At 37.6% G+C, this 17,962-nt stretch overlaps 1 protein-coding gene across 1 annotated transcript; it reads right to left on the reverse strand.

The window, feature by feature from the left end:
* Nucleotides 1-785: 785 nt before the first annotated feature.
* LOC143251272 (uncharacterized) lies at nucleotides 786-1,397 on the reverse strand. The gene has a single exon (XM_076502712.1). The coding sequence runs from the start codon at nucleotides 1,395-1,397 to the stop codon at nucleotides 786-788; it is 612 nt and encodes a 203-aa protein (XP_076358827.1).
* Between the last annotated feature and the right edge of the window lie 16,565 nt (nucleotides 1,398-17,962).

A 17,962-nucleotide genomic window follows, 5' to 3' on the forward strand; every position in this document is an offset into this window, starting at 1 on the left:
ATGCAAAACAACATTCTAAACATTGTTTCCTACTGAAAAAGTATGATACTGTTCTTAATTCAAGAAGCAACAATTCAGAAGCTTGTTTAGTATTAGAAGGTTCAATATACTAGAACCACAAAAATTTTGTGATTTACAGGCATACCATTAATTATCCACATTTAATATGGGAATTTGTCAAAAATATTTTGCTGTTTCAAGATATGTGCAGATTTTTTAACATGTAGTAAAAACCGGTTTAATTAATTTCATTCTAGTGACGTTTGTTTTTATCCTTCCTTTGGATACAGCAATTGATCTGCCCTAGAAAGGGAAGAGAGGTAACTATAAGTCTGCACTTTGTGCAAGAAGGTTGAGGGCAATGTCTATGTCTTTTAATTTGAGGGAGTATATCCAGCATGATAATGTACAATTCTAGTAAAGGTAATTGTTCAAAGTTAAATATTAACTTTGTTAATATTTGAATAAAGATTACTTCCATCTGTATGACATTTTTTTGATACATGCTTATTCATTGAGAGCACATGTACAGAAAAAAAATATTCCTAACTACAGGTGGCAGCACTTATCTCAATATTCTTAACACTCCCACTTAATTTTAAGTTTTACACAAACTTACAATTACTGTCAATCTGTTATTATAATCGTCACTTTATCTGGTTCATTTATCCAACATTATCTCCGAACCTTTCAAATGCATTTCTAGCAAGTGGCTTTGTAAGAATGTCAGCAGTCATATTGTTTATGGGACAATATTCCAGTTTTACTGATCCGTTCTGCACACATTAGCGAATGAAGTGGTAACGAATATCAATGTGTTTTGTTCTTGTATGACCCACTGGATTCTGTACCATGTCGATTGTTCCTTGGTTATCTTCCATGATACGAACAGGGTCATCAACTTCGGAACCTATTTCTTGCAGTAGTCTTCTCAACCATACTGTTTCCTGTGCTGCAAGACTCAAGGCTATATACTCTGCCATTGAGGTGGACAGGGCCACCGTGGATTGCTTTTTGCTAATCCAACTTACAGCTGCTCCTGCATGAATGAAGGTATTTCCTGATGTGGACTTCCTATCATCCAACAAAATCTGCATCTGAGTAACCAGTAATGACGTCTCCTGACGTACCTTTTCAAACTTAAGACTAAGATCAGCTGTTCCTTTCAAGTAATGTAGGATTCTCTTTGCTGCTGTCAAATGTGCTGTGTTGGGCTGAGCACAATATTTCGATATTGCTCCCACTGCAATATCTGGTCTTGTTCCCATTGCAGCATACAGAAGGCTGCCTACCAACGACTGGTACAAATTGCAGTCAACTTGAGTGCTAACACCATCATCCTTTTGCAGTTTCACGTTTACATTTGATGGAGTCGCAACTGCCTTACACTCAGTCATTTCAAATTTCACCAGCATAGTTTGGATATACTGTCTTTGATTTAACCATACACAGCCATTCTTTTAATCCTAAACAACACTGAATCCAAGGATGTAATGCAGTTTTCCAAGGTCTTACATGTGGAATTTTTCCTTCAGTGCTTCCTTTATAGTGATTATTTTATCATCACTATCAGCAACCAAAATAATATCATCCACATATACTGCAACTATTGCTAGATTTCCACCCTTCCGTATGTAAACACATGTATCTGCTGAACTCTGAAAAATTCCAGTTCCATCACCTGTTCATGAAATTATTTGTTCCAACAGCGTGGTGACTGTTTTAATCCATACAGTGATTTTTTTCAGTTTACACACAAGGTTTTCCTTCCCTGGAACAGCGTAGCCTTCCGGTTGTTCCATGTATATCTCTTCATCCAGATTTTCAGTCAGAAATGCAGTTATGACATCTATCTGGTGAATTTTCAAGATGTTCTGCACAGCAAATGCAATTAAGGAGCGAATTGATGCATAGCGTACCACTGAGGAGAAGGTTTCCTCGTAATCCAGACCATAATTCTGCGAGTAACCTTTGGCCACCAGCCTACTTTTGAACCTCTCTACATTTCCAGTATTTCCATACTTAACTTTGAATACCCACTTACAACCTATAGGTTTTCTTCCAGCTGGTAATTCCACCAGATCCCAGGTGTCATTTTCTTGTAAAGACTCAAATTCCAAATCTGTGGCTGACTTCCACTCCTTTGCATTGTCACTTGACATTGCTTCACTTAATGTGCTTGGCTCTAACATACTGCATAAGTTTGCAGTGTGACAAACTGATTTATTTGCTGCTGCCATATCAGCATACTCATCATATCCATAGCAGATGGGGGGTTTCCTGTTTCTTGCTGGTCGTTCAGCTTTATCTTTAGCTTTAACGTCTATTTCTTGGTCCACTATTTGTTCACTTGATGAGATATACTCATTTGTCACAGGCTCTTGACCAAATTCTGTTTCATTAAAGATAACATCTCGCCGTATGAAAATCTTCCTGGATTTTTCATCATACAGTCGATATCCCTTGGTGCAGTTATCATATCCAATGAAACGTACCTTAATAGACTTCATGTTTAATTTCTGTCTTGACGCATCTGGCACATGTGCATATGCAAGACATCTGAACACTTTCATGTGTTCTACATCTGGTTTCTTCCCATACCATCTCTCATATGGCGTACTACCATCTTTTATTGCCAATGTGGAAACTCTGTTACTCAGTAGCTACAGCTTCCGCCCAGTACACTCTTGGTAACTTAGCATGTGACAGCGTGCTTCTTGCTGATTCCTCAAGAGTTCTGTTCCTTCACTCAGCAACACCATTTTGTTCTGGACAATACGCTACTGACATCTCATGATGAATGCCTCTTGACTTCAAATATTGCTGGAACTCATTTGACGTATATTCTCCGCCATTATCTGTGCGCGGGGTTTTTATGCGCTCTCCAGGTTCATTTGAGTACAACTTCTCAAATTCCTTGAATTTCTCAAAGACTTCTGACTTCTGTTTCAAGAAATACACTCTGCAGCATCTTGAGTAATCATCAATAAATGTAACAAAGTACTTGCTACCTCCAATAGATGGAGTTTGCATAGGACCACAGACATCACTGTGTACCAGTTGCAGTCTTCTCTTTGATTTGATTTCTCCCACTGACTTAAATGGTTTCCTGTGCATTTTACCTTCAGTGCATCCCTCACAGAAACTGGCTTCATCAGATTTATGGAATTTGACTCCACTTACATTTCCACTCCTCACAAACTTCTGTAACTGTGAAACACTGATATGCCCTAGTCGTTGATGCCATATATCCAAGCCATTCATGCTGCTGTTTGAGGCCACTGAGGCATTCTCAATAACACTGGTGTTAAAGTCCAGTTTGTATATACTATCATCCTTTCTTGTACCCATGCCAGGGAGTTGTACTGATTTACCTCGGATGTAACAGCAAGTAACTCTAAACTGCACAATATTTCCTTTTTCAGTAGCAGCTCCTACTGAAAATAGATTGTTAGGTAATTTTGGTATATGAGGGACACTGCATTGTGACATGCTATGAATTACTGGCTTTATATGTTATTTCTAGTTTACAGTTTCCAACTCCAGAGCTTCAACAGTTCTTCCATCACCAATCCTAACTTGCTGAGGTGTGCTAAACTTGTGATAATTTGATAATATGTTTCTCTGGTGTGTCATATGCCTAGACGCACCAGAATCTACCAAACATTCCCCATTTCCTATTCCTTTATCCTGGTTTGTTACAAAGGCAACACCACTGTTTCCATCAGTATAATCTTCCGCCACATTAATATCCATATTCTTAGCTTTGTGGACCATTTCATTCTGTGTTGTACAATTGCGTTTTGTATATCCCTCTCTGCCACACTTGTAACACTTGAAGCTGTTACCCCTTTTCTTTGTTTCTCATCCGTTAATTCCTTCATTTGTTTCAAATGTTCCTGGACCGTCATGCTTTCTTTCATCTCACATCGAAAATACTTCTTTTTCAGGAATAGTTTATTGGCTAGTGTGTTCCTATCAAAGTGAGCACTTAGTACATTCCATGCTTCCTTAGGAGTTGTGCATAGGTGACAAGATAGAGTTGTGCACCTTGAATATTTAGAACAATTGTTGAAAAGGTTATTTCTCTTTTCCTGTTAAAATCTGCCCCTGTTTGATCATTGGCTGTCTTTGCTAATACCTCTGTTTCAGTCACATGGCTCATAGGCCTTTTCCTCTCAATAATTGTTCCATTTGAAATTTCCACGTGGCCCAATTATTTTCTCCCAACTTATCAACTGATATTTTATCTTCCACTCTCAAACTATTTCAACCACAACTGTAATATTCCTTTCTTTGATTTAAATATATTTCTCCCTTTATATGACTTGAGAAAATAGAGTGTCAATCAATATTTTACTTACAGTTTATCTTGGTATTTTACAATGGCTTCCAGACAAAGGAAACGAATCACCCAGCACTTGTGATAAAGTACCCATGTAAATCCTGTGCCATCCAACAAAAATCATCATCCAAAACTGTTTTACAGTAATCCACAGTATCTCCTGGATTACTTGTACTAACAATTTTAAAACAGTTTCATATGTTTAAGCACTATTAGAGCATTCCTGGGCCCATAATCTGTTGATATGTGCTTATTCATTGAGAGCACATGTACAGAAAAAAATATTCCTAACTACAGGTAGCAGCACTTTTCTCAATATTCTTAACACATTTAATGTCCAGTCCATTTTTTTCACACATAGTCTATTTTAGCAGAACTTAGTATTACTTTGTAATTGATTTGTTAAATCTTCTGTTACTTAACAGACCAGTCTAATTTAGGCTCAGAGTCATTTCTCATGGTTTGTAGAGTATTTCTAAGTATTGCACCATAAAACACAAAACTAACCAACCAGTCAGGTGTTAGTCAAAAACCAATGAGGGACACGCTGTGGCTGCAGTCACAGATTTTAGCCTAGTATTCAGAAGGGCAGCATAAAAAAACCTAGAGACCTAGACCACTTCTTGAATGTTACACGCAGGTGCTTGCCTAAAATGGCTGGTTTCAGGAAATGGTAGTCCAATGGCTGATTTTGAGTATGAATGTTCTTTTGCTTGACTTATGCAAAACTGGAAGACTGTGATGCAGTTATAGTTGAGTTGTAATAACAATTCGACCTGGTACTAAAATCAAATAATCTAGTAGCCAATTTTATGGTTCTAAAGAGAAGCACTATCAAGATTTTGATCACTTACATGAATGGTCTATACCATATGCATAGTAAACTATCCCCTGTAATTGCTTCCACGGGTAAAAGGATGAGAGGTTACCTGGGTGTGAGATATTCTCACCCTTAAAGAAGCAGTTTTGTAGCAACAACACGAGAAGTGGTAATTTCAAATCAGCTGCAAAGAAGAATAACCCTGTAGTAGTAACTGTTGTAGATTTACTTTGGATGGACCATCTTATGCAGGTAGCTTCACCATGCTAAGCTCAAGCCATACTGAGGGTTAACGAGACAGCCAAGACTCTAAGTGCTGTGCTCCTCAGTGTGGATTCCTGTACGTGGTGAGGGGACCTTCCAGGGAATGTTCTGTTCTTTCAGTTTACCTCCTCTGGGATATAAACATCCACCAACGTGTTTGCCGTGCGTGGTGACCTGTAAAGAGGAGGAGAGAATCCTGGTGATTGAGGGGTCCAATCCTAACACATCACTTTGACCTTGAGTTTCTGTAGACGGGCGGCCTTGAGTGGCTTTTGGGGCAGTCAGCTGGTTCACTTGGGCTAGGGTCAACCAAGTACCAGTGTTAGATGTCCTATGCAGTTGTTGTGGACATTATATCTGATGCTGGTGTTTGGGTATAGTGCCAAAAAACCCTAGAATTTCTGCAGTGTGTTTGTTCGGCATTGTAGTGTGTCCTCTCATAGGGTTCCATGGTGGGTGGGATTCGTGGGCACCAAAATATTGCTTTTTATTATGGATCCTCCAAATAAAAACTCAAATAAACCAATGAAAAACAGTCCATAGGTAAACGACCACGTTTTGAATATCCTGAACAGTAATTCTCAACACGTATAACACCTGTATCTCATTTTTTATACTATTTTCTCCTTCAAACACACCTTCAGGGTAGATGTCTCCCTTTTTCATTCAGAAGGGACTAGAGGGACTTGCTGGCTCTCCAAAGTCAGTAAAGTAGTTTCGATCTGGTGACATATTGGTGGAAACATCCATATCTCAACACAGTGAACTCCTCTTGCATTCAAAAGCGATTGGGGATGTACATATTGAGGTGATGCCTCATGTTATTTTGAATTCGTCACGAGGAGTTATTGTTTAGTAGGATTTGAAGAACATCTCCCTGTCAGAGATTCTCCCTGGTTTCTCCACCCAAGGTGTTTCTGCAGTGAGGCGTATCTCCACTTGTGAAGATGGAATTATGATGCCGACCAGTGTTTTCATTTTAACATTTACATCATCAAGGCCGGTTATCCTAATTGCAAGGTACGGCCATACATTCCAAACCCTCTCAGATGTGTCTTGTGTTAGCAGTTTGGTCACTTGAAGACATCATGTCATGGTTCCTTGACGTGTGCTCGTTGTAGTGGCAAGAACCATGATGCCTGTGAGTATGAAACGGACTTTCATTGCATCAATTGCCATGGCTTTTACCTGTGCTACTTTCGTTCTTTCCCTAAATGGTTCGAAGAAAAAGAGGCGAAGCATCTGAAAACAATTCAAAACATTACTTACCCTGAGACTCGAAAGTTGCTGTCCACCACATCATCTCGGGCTGATGCTCCTGCATTTCGTTCCACTATTACAGCAGGAGTGCAGACGAATCTCCCTGTTCCTCCAAATGAATCGTTCTCAAACCAAATGAAAGGAATTTCGCCCTTCATGGCTAAAAAAAATGATGAATCAACTTCAATACCAATCTCTGTCCCTAATGTACATTCCAGTAAACCCCAAGATTCACTTCCTTTGGTTCCAGGTACAGGCATTTTCTTAGGTACATATTCTTCTCCCACCCCAAGATGCAAAACGATCATTCGTTCACGTCCTAAGTCGCAAGAATCCTCTTCCAACAGCAAAGACCTGCTCAATCGACCCGGGGCAGGATCCAAGAAGATCAACAGACTTCTCTTGAAATGAGACAATAAAGAAAAAAACGTGGTCATAAACAGGAGGGCTCTCCACCTAATTCGCCTACACGTAAATAAAATTGGCCACCTTGATACAATGGAACTGCCGAGGTTTACGTTCTGATCTGGATGACATCAAAACACTGATTGCCTCCTACCATCCTGTATGTCTTTCCTTACAGGAAACATTTCTGAAACCTGCCAATACAGTCATCTTACGGCAGTTTTCTTTGTACAGAAATGACAGGCTGTGTGATGGACGAGTGCATGTAAGGGTGGCACTGTTGGCTGATTAGCATGTGCCCACCCTGTCTTTACCACTTGGAAGCCATAGCCATCCGTGTTTTCTTGGGTCGTACCATCATTGTTTGTTCTCTCTACCTGTCGCCTGGAGAGACATATGATCAATCAGACCTTGATGTTTTCATTGAACAGTGGCTATCTCCCTTTTTAATCTTGTGGGACTTTAATGGACATCATCCCCTCTTGGGAAGTGCTGATATTAATAGGAGGGGTCACTCCATAGAGCATATGCTCTCTGATGACAATCTTTCTCTTTTCAATAATGGTTCTTATACTTATTTTCATTCACCTAGTCTGTCGTTTACTGCTATTGATCTCTCTATTCTCCAATTTTTTATGGAGGATTGACAGTAATCCACGAGGCAGTGATCATTTTCCTATAATTTCGAGAGAGACTGATCATGGGCGATGCCTTCCGACCCCCATGCCTCAGTGGAAGCTGGATCAAGCAAGCTGGCTCTCTTTCACTGCTTTCCCAGACCACGATCCTGCCATCCTCTATAAGCCATGTTAGCCATCAAGACTCGGGCAGAGCAGTCACCTCTTTCCTTTCAAGCTGATTGTCTCTATGACTATAATTGAGGTACTCAAACTGGCCCTTCATTGGTCTGGCAATACATCAGTTGGACCGGATGATGAAGACTATGAAATGCTGCACCATCTATCTCCTGCTTCTTTTGCTATTATTCTGATTGTTTTTAACTCGATCTGGCAGGAGAATGTTATTCCTGATGCATGGCACAAGGCTATTATCCTTCCTTTCTCTAAGCTTGGAAAATATACAAAGATTTCTTCAAACTACTTTCCAATTGATTTGATGAGTTGCCTCTGTAAGACTTTAGAGTGGATGGTTAATGTTTGTCTTGGTTAGTTACATGCATCAAACAACCTCCTCTCGCCCACCCAGTGTGGGTTCCGACAACAACGCTTCACCATGGACCATCTGATTCGACTTGAAACGTCATTTAGAGAACTCTTTCTCAAATGACAACATCTTGCATCAATATTCTTTGACATTGAGAAGGCTTATAATACAATATGGAGGTATGGCATTTTGAGAGACCTCCATATATATGGGTTATGTGGCCTGCCCATTTTTATTAAACATTTTAATAGACAAGCGATTTTAAGTTCGTGTGGGTTCGACAATATCCTGTTCTTTCCTACAGGAACTTGGAGTCCCTCAGGGCTGCGTTTTGAGTGTCACAGTTATCAGTATGAAGATTAATTCCATTACCGAACAACTCCCTCTTGCTCTTGCAAATGGGTTCTATGTCGACGACTTTCACATCTCACGTCAGTCGTCAAACAAGTGGTATATTGAGCAACAGCTACAGACTGCCCTCAATCGTTTACTGAGGTGGACCACAGCAAATGGTTTTAACTTCTCTCTCTCTAAAACCATTTGCATGTACCTTAGCCGCGAACAAAGTATTCTCTCTGATCCTGAACTCCGTGTTGGTGAACCTGTGCTGCCTGTGGTCTCTGAGACAAAGTTTTTGGGGCTTATCTTTGACTTTTTATATCACACATCAAGCAGCTACAGGTCAAATGTACAAGAGCACTAAACATTCTCCATGTCCTCTCTTCCACCACTTGGGGAGCGGGTCGATGTTCTATGTTAAAGGTATATTGTGCTCTTATCTGATCGAAATTCAACTATTGATCACTGGTCTATGGCTCTGCCAGGACCTCAGGCCTACGAGATATTGGACCCTGTTCATCATCAAGGACTTCAGTTCTGCACTGGGGCTTTCCAGACTTCCCCACTTCAGAGCTTCTTCACAGAGACTCATGAACCTTTTTTGCGCCTCCGCCGTTTGCAACTGTCTTTACTATATGCTTTAAAGCTCCATTCCTTACCAAAGCATTCCACCTGGGGTTGTGTTTTCCTTCCTCGGTGGGCAATGTTCTTTCAGAACAGACGATCTGCCATTGCTCCTTTTGGCCTTCGTATCTAGACACAGTTGGATGGAATGGGTCTGTCCTTGGATAACATTGCGGTATCCTCTAGTCAACCCATCCCACCATGGCTTATTACAGCCACTAAATGTGACCTATCTTTAAGTCATCTGAGAAAAGCAGACACTCCCAATTGGAAATACTGTCTGTTATTTGCTCAACAACTTTTGAACCATCCTTTCATTACTATCTATACAGATGGTTCGAAATCAGGTGACTGTTTGGGCTCTGCCATGGTTTATTGTAGTTTGGTGGTTGTGCGCAGAATGCCCTCATCAGTTTCTGTGTTCACTGCTGAACTGTACGCCATTTCTCTTGCCCTGGATCACATAGAAGCTAAGCAGTACTCAAATTGCACTATTTATACTGACTCGCTTAGTTTTCTACTGGCCCTAGAATCGCTTCACGTTGATTCACACCCTGTTCTCGTCGATATTCAAACCAGACTGGCCTATTTCTGTTTAACATCTACTTCTATCCAGTTTTTCTGAGTATCGGGCCACGTTGGTATTTACGGGAACGAGCTCGCCGACACTGCAGCTTTATCCGTCTGCTCTGGCACTATCACATCTGTGCCTGTTTCATACATAGACTGTGATCTTGTATTCAAGGCTCGGCTCCGTGCCAGTTGGCAGTCGAGTTGGAGTGAGCAACATGAAAACAAGCTTTTCCAAATAAAACCATCTATTGGATTTTGGATGTCTAGCTTCCGTAAAGACCAGAAAGAGGAAGTTGTTCTAACTATACTATGCATTGATCACAGTTTTTTAACTCATCGTTTTCTTTTATCTGGGGCTGATGCACCAATGTGTTGCCACATTTTACTGTTTTGCTGTCGTCACGACTCTCAACGACGGCACCATTTTAAATATGTTCTGTCCCAAGGTTTATCCCTAATGTTAGACAGTGTTATTGGCGATGGTGACAGTGTCCACCTTAGAAATTTTTTTAGTTTTTAAAAGGCCACCCATCTTTTTAATGCTATTTAGGTTTTTTAATTTATACATTAGGCCTTTTTAATATGATTCCTTTTTAAGAATTAAAGTACATCTAATTTGATTTGAAATTAGAAAATGGCTGTAATGTCAAATAACTTGAAACCAGGACTGGAAAGGCCAACTGTGGGTGACTAATGACGTTGCTGTTTGAACTACCCGTTAGTCATCCTGGCGAGTTATAATTAAAATTTTGCTACAAGTCTTTTAAAACTTTTATTACTTTACTTTCTGAAAATGGCCGTAACATCAAATAACTAGAAACCAGGACTGTTAAGGCCAACTTCAGGTGACTAACGGTGGTTTTTGAAGTTACCCGTTAGTCATCCTGGCGAGTTATGATAATTACTATTATGCTGCAAAGTCTTTCACAACTTGTGTTTCTGTAGTTTTCTCTTACTGCTGTAGACTAGATGTAAACATTGGTTTTAACATTGTTTATGTTTTTAATTCAAAAATTAAACTTTGCCTTGTTTTACCTTAATTTCCTTTTAAGAATTTTACTTTAATTTTAACTTTTTACCAGATGTTTGGCATAGATAACTTAGTTGCTTTGCGCCATAAAACACCAAACCAAGCAACCAAGTGCTGTGAGGCAGCTATGGCTTTCAGTGAACAATCATAGCTATCATGGTGCTCCCATGGTTTTTACACTTCATCTTATGCTTATTATACTTGTATCTAGATGTCATACGGTAAAATAGGAACAAAGCATATATTGTGTCACTTTTGAATGAGCTGTCTATACTTTGCTGAAGAGTAAGAAAGACAAGACTTGCACTTTTACTAATTGCTCAACAAATACTGGTGAATCAACAACACCCATACTCTGCAAAGCAGAAGTATGGGCAAGGTTCTTGGTTTTGATTGATGGCGTAGCTTGACTACTAACTTTGGAAAGCACAGCAGACAGTTTGCACTGAAAGTTTGGTGATAAGCCCTAATAAATCAGTGTTTTAATGTTAACAATGTTTTAGTCCATATGCCCTTTCTCTGATGGTTAGAAAGTTTGATGGAATGAATGTTTGATACAACAAAGGGCTGCCAAATATGGAACATTCAAAATAAGCATCATAACACATATCTGAAGAAGCAAACATGAGAATCACTAGCAGATTAGTTTATATTAAAATTAGGATAATATTAATAAATGTATTACTGCAAATATATATCATAATTTAAAATTAAAGATTTAAATATATATAAAAGTTTTTAATGAAAATAATAAGAGGTACTTAAGTAAGGTAACAACATCACGTTTCTAAAGTTCGAAAGATGATATTGTAAAGTGTTTTATTATTTGGTTAAAATAATTCAAAGTCCAATCCACATAATGATAACAAGTTAATATATTGCTTCGGCCCGGCATGGCCTAGCGCGTTAAGGCGTGCGCTTCGTAATCTGAGGGTCGCGGGTTCGCGCCCGAGTCGCGCCAAACATGCTCGCCCTTTTAGCCGTGGGGGCGTTATAATGTCACAATCAATCCCACTATTCGTTGGTAAAAGAGTAGCCCAAGAGTTGGCGGTGGGTGGTGATGACTAGCTGCCTTCCCTCTAGTCTTACACTGCTAAATTAGGGACGGCTAGCACAGATAGCTCTCGAGTAGCTTTGTGCGAAATTCCAAAATAAACATAATGTATTTCTTCTACAACTTTTCTACTGACATTGGTTCAAGTTTGACACAAGTTGTAGACCTAAAATTCATAAACAATGTTTAAACAGAAATTCCTTGTTTATAGTATCAAGTTTAACATACTTGGCTTTAATTGATAAAAACGGAATTTACTGAGTAATTGTATAGCAGATTGGTTATGATATTTGTACTCTCCAACACTAAACTAGAAGATTAATACTTACTGACTTGTTATTTCCTCTCTACTAATATTAAAAATTTATTCTTTCTAGATATTTCACAAAGCTTTTTGGTCCTTAACTTTCATGAACGTTCTGGGTATTGCATCATCATCATCATGATTAGAAGCTCTCTGGCAATGAAGAACCTAAACATTGAAAATATGGCTTGAAATGCTGTCCCCTTCTTGCATTGTGAAATCCTTAAACAATCTCAAGAGAAAAATAAAGCATTGTACTAAATGGTCCATTCATCAAGACCTTTGCCTATCATGTTTCCGTTCACTGTATATTCGAATAGTGTTTTCTTCATTCTTGTAGCATTAACTCTCTTTCCTGTTTTATTGGCCCGGCATGGCCTAGCGCGTAAGGCGTGCGACTCGTAATCCGAGGGTCGCGGGTTCGCGCCCCCGTCGCGCTAAACATGCTCGCCCTCCCAGCCGTGGGGGTGTATAATGTGACGGTCAATCCCACTATTCGTTGGTAAAAAGAGTAGCCCAAGAGTTGGCAATGGATGGTGATGACTAGCTGCCTTCCCTCTAGTCTTACACTGCTAAATTAGGGACGGCTAGCACAGATAGCCCTCGAGTAGCTTTGTGCGAAATTCCAAAACAAACAAAATTCCTGTTTTATTAATGATTAAGTCTTGTCTGGTAGCGTCACATCGTATTTCTTTGTTACTTTCAATTAACTAGTCTCATTCTGGTAGAGTTTGGTTACTGAACCTTTTGTCATCATCAACTAGCGAATCACGTTCTAATAATCTCTTAATTATCTATGTGTTTTCATCTTAAACACTTTTTTTTCTAATCTCATTAATTTTTCCTAATAAATTTGATCTTTAATATTCACTTTATAATTAGCTAACCTCATCGATTCATTATATTAGTCTTAATTTTGTCATCAGTCTATCTTCTAATTAGATGTGCCACCATCGTCTGATTCAACCACTACAGTGGTCTCTAAATAGGACAATATCCTATTGTTGTCTGGCCCTGTTCTGGTTTGCTTTTTGAATTTATACAGTCCATCTAATTTTATCAAAGTCAATCTGTTATGTACTTTATATGAGGCTATACTTACTAGCACTGCTATCAAGAATAATGTTATCATCACTGAATTAGACAGCTTCTACTTATTTAATCAATTTCTCTCTGCTATAACTCTTATGTGCTGTACATTCTGTCAAAATTCCTTAATACTTAACCATTCTCTCTTATATTGGCAAGTTTTGAGTTTATGTTAATGTGATTTTCAGTTTTTTAACATCTGACTCTACAGTAACACTTTGAATTAACTGCAACATTTTTTGTAGCTAATAGTTCTTTGCCAATCAGGTACTTTTCTATTTAACTTGGTTCTTGTGTACTTAGTTTTACTTCTAAAATCTAAAGATAGTGTGATCCCTTGACCATGAGCAGAACAATTTCTAGCTAATCTAACTTTAGTCTGGTAGTCAAATTGATGTACGTTTGATTTAAGGCATACCACTGACAAGGTAAATTCGTCTCTTATATTGAACAACCAAGTTCCTAGGATCTTTATTTTATAAAAGTAAAATGAGTTAAGGAAAATTATTTACTTTTTTACATAACTCAGTTATTCTATCCTTAATTCCTGCAAATAATGCATAATTACAAGTCACAATGGATACTGAATGAAAACCTATACGTTGCTGTTTCAAATGATCACTATACTTAATTAGAAATGACAAAGAAAGATATGTTGAATTTTATAGAAAGTCCTACTTGAGTATGTGACCCTAATTCAGGAATTTATTCACTATTCGCTAGCTTTAACATTAATGGTAGGGATATAATTATATACAAGCTGAACATCCTATCTGCTGCCTTCAAAGGTGTTTCTATAAATATAAGTAACTCTTACTGCAGTTGTCTTTACATCACCCCATGTATAACACATGTAAACCTGATTAATGGGCATAGGAATTACAAACTTTAAATGTGGGAGTAACTTTCTTTAACTATTGTCTAATACTCTCTAATTTACTTTGGAGTATAAAGTATGAATTCAACTGCCTTTCTGCAGCTACATACAATGATTGTAGTAACTTAGCTAACTCTTACAACATAACCATAGAAAACACTCAAATACTAAATAAAGAAACAAACATAAACAAACGCAAAATTAAAGAAGCCTTACTTATACAACAACTTAAACCCAAAATAAATAAAATTATATATTCAAACATCTAACACCGCCCTCTACATTCCGACACTCAGTTACACAACCCCTTCCAAACATGTGGTCAGCTTCCGGTCAGTTACGTCTTTCTTTGTGAACCTGACGATGACCGAAGAATGTCGAAACGTTGTTCGCTCTTCTATGTAAAATATTTTCTCAACCCAAACGAGTCGTTTTTGCATATATATATGTTGTTAAGTTATTCTGAATCGTAGTGTTAAAAACTTATATTTCAATTTCAGCCTCATGAAGCTCAATCTGTAATTGTAATATTTATCGGTGCTCTCTTGGCCATGTTACTCAAGCGTCTGATTTGATGTGTTCATTAATGATGTCTACCTGTTCACCTAGTAAAGGAATCATATCTCTAAAATTGTGTCTCTGGCGTTCTACCTTCTTATTTAACTCAGTAAACTGTCTGTTGGTTTTCCGAACAAAAATTTAAAAACTCTTCCACTTGGTTTATTAGACCACGTTTTTGTTGAGTCCAATCTGAAATGAAACGCTATAAGTTTTAACAGTTTTATTATTGTTATTATTAAATCCTGGATTGTTACTCAATGATATATGTTTAATAATTCTCTTTAAAGATACCCCAAATATAATTTTTTTATTTTAAAGTTATTTTAAGCTAATTAAGAATTATAATTCAAGATAAATTCAAACTTTTCAGTACAAGGAAACGTTATTTTACTTTTAAAATTTCAGATTTGAGAAGTTTATATGTATGGCGAAGGAGACCATTGCTTTCTCCTATTTGGTGTACATCAAGCCTGATTGTCTTGCCGAGATTTATAAAAATAAAAACGTATAGTTATTTTATGCTTGAACAAATATGATCATGTTATTCATGTCAAGTGGGAATGAGCTGCCGTACGTTGAGGCCAACACTTGAAACCGAGCTAGTGACTATGCCTAATTTGATAGGGCTAAATGGTTGACAACATAAAACTTCAGCAGGATCTGCAAATTATCATAGAAGAAAGAAATGCCAAAATTTTCAATAGAGCTCATGTATGTCCACGAAAATACCTTATGACAGAAGATATGAAAATGTCACACCATCAGCTTACTGTAAAAAGACTAAAAACAAAGTGGAGAGAAATCTTTGCTTGTGGTTTACCAAGAAAAGTGTTACATAGACTGCTCAGTAGGTGGCTTATTGGGTAAAAACATTACTCTAAAAGTTAGGTGCGCCTCCTCTGGAAGAGAACGTTACACCACATCAGTAACAATGCTTGACCTGAAGGCAGTAGATAATGATACTGCGTAACTCCAGAGAAAAGATATATACAGTTGTCAGATTCAAGGAGCATTGTATGTGATTAGTTGACATGAGTGTTACTTTTTGTTTTCTCTTTGACTGATCTAGTTGTAATGGATATTAAATGTGATGCTGTATTTTTACAAATAATAATTGAAGCATTTGATTCTCCTTTTAATGACAATTTTAAGGCTGATACTTGAACTTCAAGAAGCACCTTTTAAGGAATACACACATTTTAACTAATAGTTATTTTTATTAATATTCTTAGAAATGTTCAGTAAGTTACTTGGTTCACTGGTTCTTAATGGCATATTAGCTTCAATACTGTTGAGTGCCAAATGGGTTGTTATTCGTGTGTGGCTATCAAGTTATTATTTCCCAAGAAAGAAAATCAATAGTATTACTTAATATGTTTGTTACTTTATGCATGATTTACAAAAATACATCATCATATTTCCACACTGCTATATGTGTGTGTGTATTGCATGCATTGTTACTTTACAGTGCTTTTTTTTTTAATTCATAAACAGTACAATAATTATGTGTACAAAACATTATTAGTTTTAGTTATGAAAAACGTTGAATGAAGAAATTATTCAAATGTTGCGAGGTTTTCCAATTTATTGTTAAATATTATTTTTTCCAATATTCATAAAAAATATACCTGAGTATTATCAATATGTTCCATTTACTAATAACAGCTCCCCACGGGGCACACCGGTAAGTCTGTAGACTCACACCACTAGAAACCCATTGTGTAGTTTTGTGCTTAACTTCAAACAAACGAAAACAGAAATACTGATAAAACCTTAAAATATATCAAAATGGTAACAATAGCTGGCATATATTTATCAGACAAAAATAATATTTTCCTTTACACCAGTTCCCCAGTGGCACAGCAATATGTCTTCAGACATATAACGATGGAAACCAGGTTTCAATATCCATGGTGAGCAGAGCAGAGATAGCTCATTGTGTAGCTTTGTGCTTAATTACAAACATTTACATCATAACAATTTTTAACATTCGAAAGACTGAAACAAATCTGTTTGGAACAATGTATTTTATACAATTCCACAACGTAAAGCATATGAAGATTATTTGAGAACAAAGGCTTGTATCATTTGCGTTTATGGTTGTTGTTAGGTTTATGCATATCTTTCCCAGGTCTATGACGTCTCACACGTACTCTTTTTGCTATTTTGGCAGTTGATTTCTTTTCCTTGTAAATGTTGATATGTTGCTTTTTATGTTATATGGCACTATAACACTTTAAACGTCAAAACCTTTATCACACATAATGGACTATTTTGTGTCGCAAAAGCTTATGAGGTTTTTTTTTTTTTTTTGGAAAAGATACAAGCACTGGAAGATCTTCAATGGGCCATAGGGATGTAGGTTGTTAGCTCCCCAGGTGAAGTGTCTGCAATAATTTTAGCTTTTTTTTTGTTTTTATTTTTTATAAGAAATGGGTGGTCTACTATTTTGTGGGTTTATTAGATTTTTTTATAGGAACTTTATACCATCTGTGATCAGTCTCGTTGAGAAAAAGTCCTGTCTAAATGATTCAGACAGATTTTTTTTCTGATGGCTACATGTCAGCCTGGCTTAATTTGATACATATAAAATTGATTCAAATTACAAATATATTTTCATGATGTACTAAAAACATGTAGGTCCAAGAAATCTTGATAAAACTGAAATAGAAATCCTTATAACCCAAGCGCTTTCGAAAGGAGGGGACCTTTCTTCTTCAGGGGAAATCTGGGAATATGTTTTCAGTTATGAATTCATAACAGTCAACAAGAACAACTTCCCTACACTTTTTTTATGCTTTCCACCTGTAGTTAATATGCTACCAATTCAGATGCTGTTAGGATGAAATCAAAATAAGCAGAATTATCAAGTCCAGTGTAATGTTACACGGTTTTTAGGTTCATTTTGGAGTCCTCTATGTTTAATCTGGACCATGCTGGAGTCTGTCTTGAGATCTCTAATGGGATTTATTTACTCAGCCTCACATGCACTAGTGCTTTGATAGAACCACGTAGTGAAAGTTACAGATGTTCGAAACCATACTGTCGCATTTGTTTTGCTGTTCGGTTACTCAGTGAGTTATGAATTTCTTGTCTGCTAGAGGAGAATATTTGTTTTTGAATTTCGCGCAAAGCTACAGGAGAGCTACCTGCGATAGTCGTCCCTAATTTACCAGTGTAAGATTAGAGGGAAGGCAGCTAGTCATTACCATCCACCGCCAACTCTTGGACTACTCTTCGACCAACGAATAGT

This window comes from Tachypleus tridentatus, chromosome 5 (assembly GCF_004210375.1).
Source record: "Tachypleus tridentatus isolate NWPU-2018 chromosome 5, ASM421037v1, whole genome shotgun sequence".
NCBI classification, from domain to species: Eukaryota; Metazoa; Arthropoda; class Merostomata; order Xiphosura; family Limulidae; genus Tachypleus; species Tachypleus tridentatus.

Coding starts and splice junctions, on each gene's coding strand:
- LOC143251272 (XM_076502712.1), bottom strand. CDS start 1,397: ATGACTGAGTGTAAGGCAGTTGCGACTCCATCAAATGTAAACGTGAAA.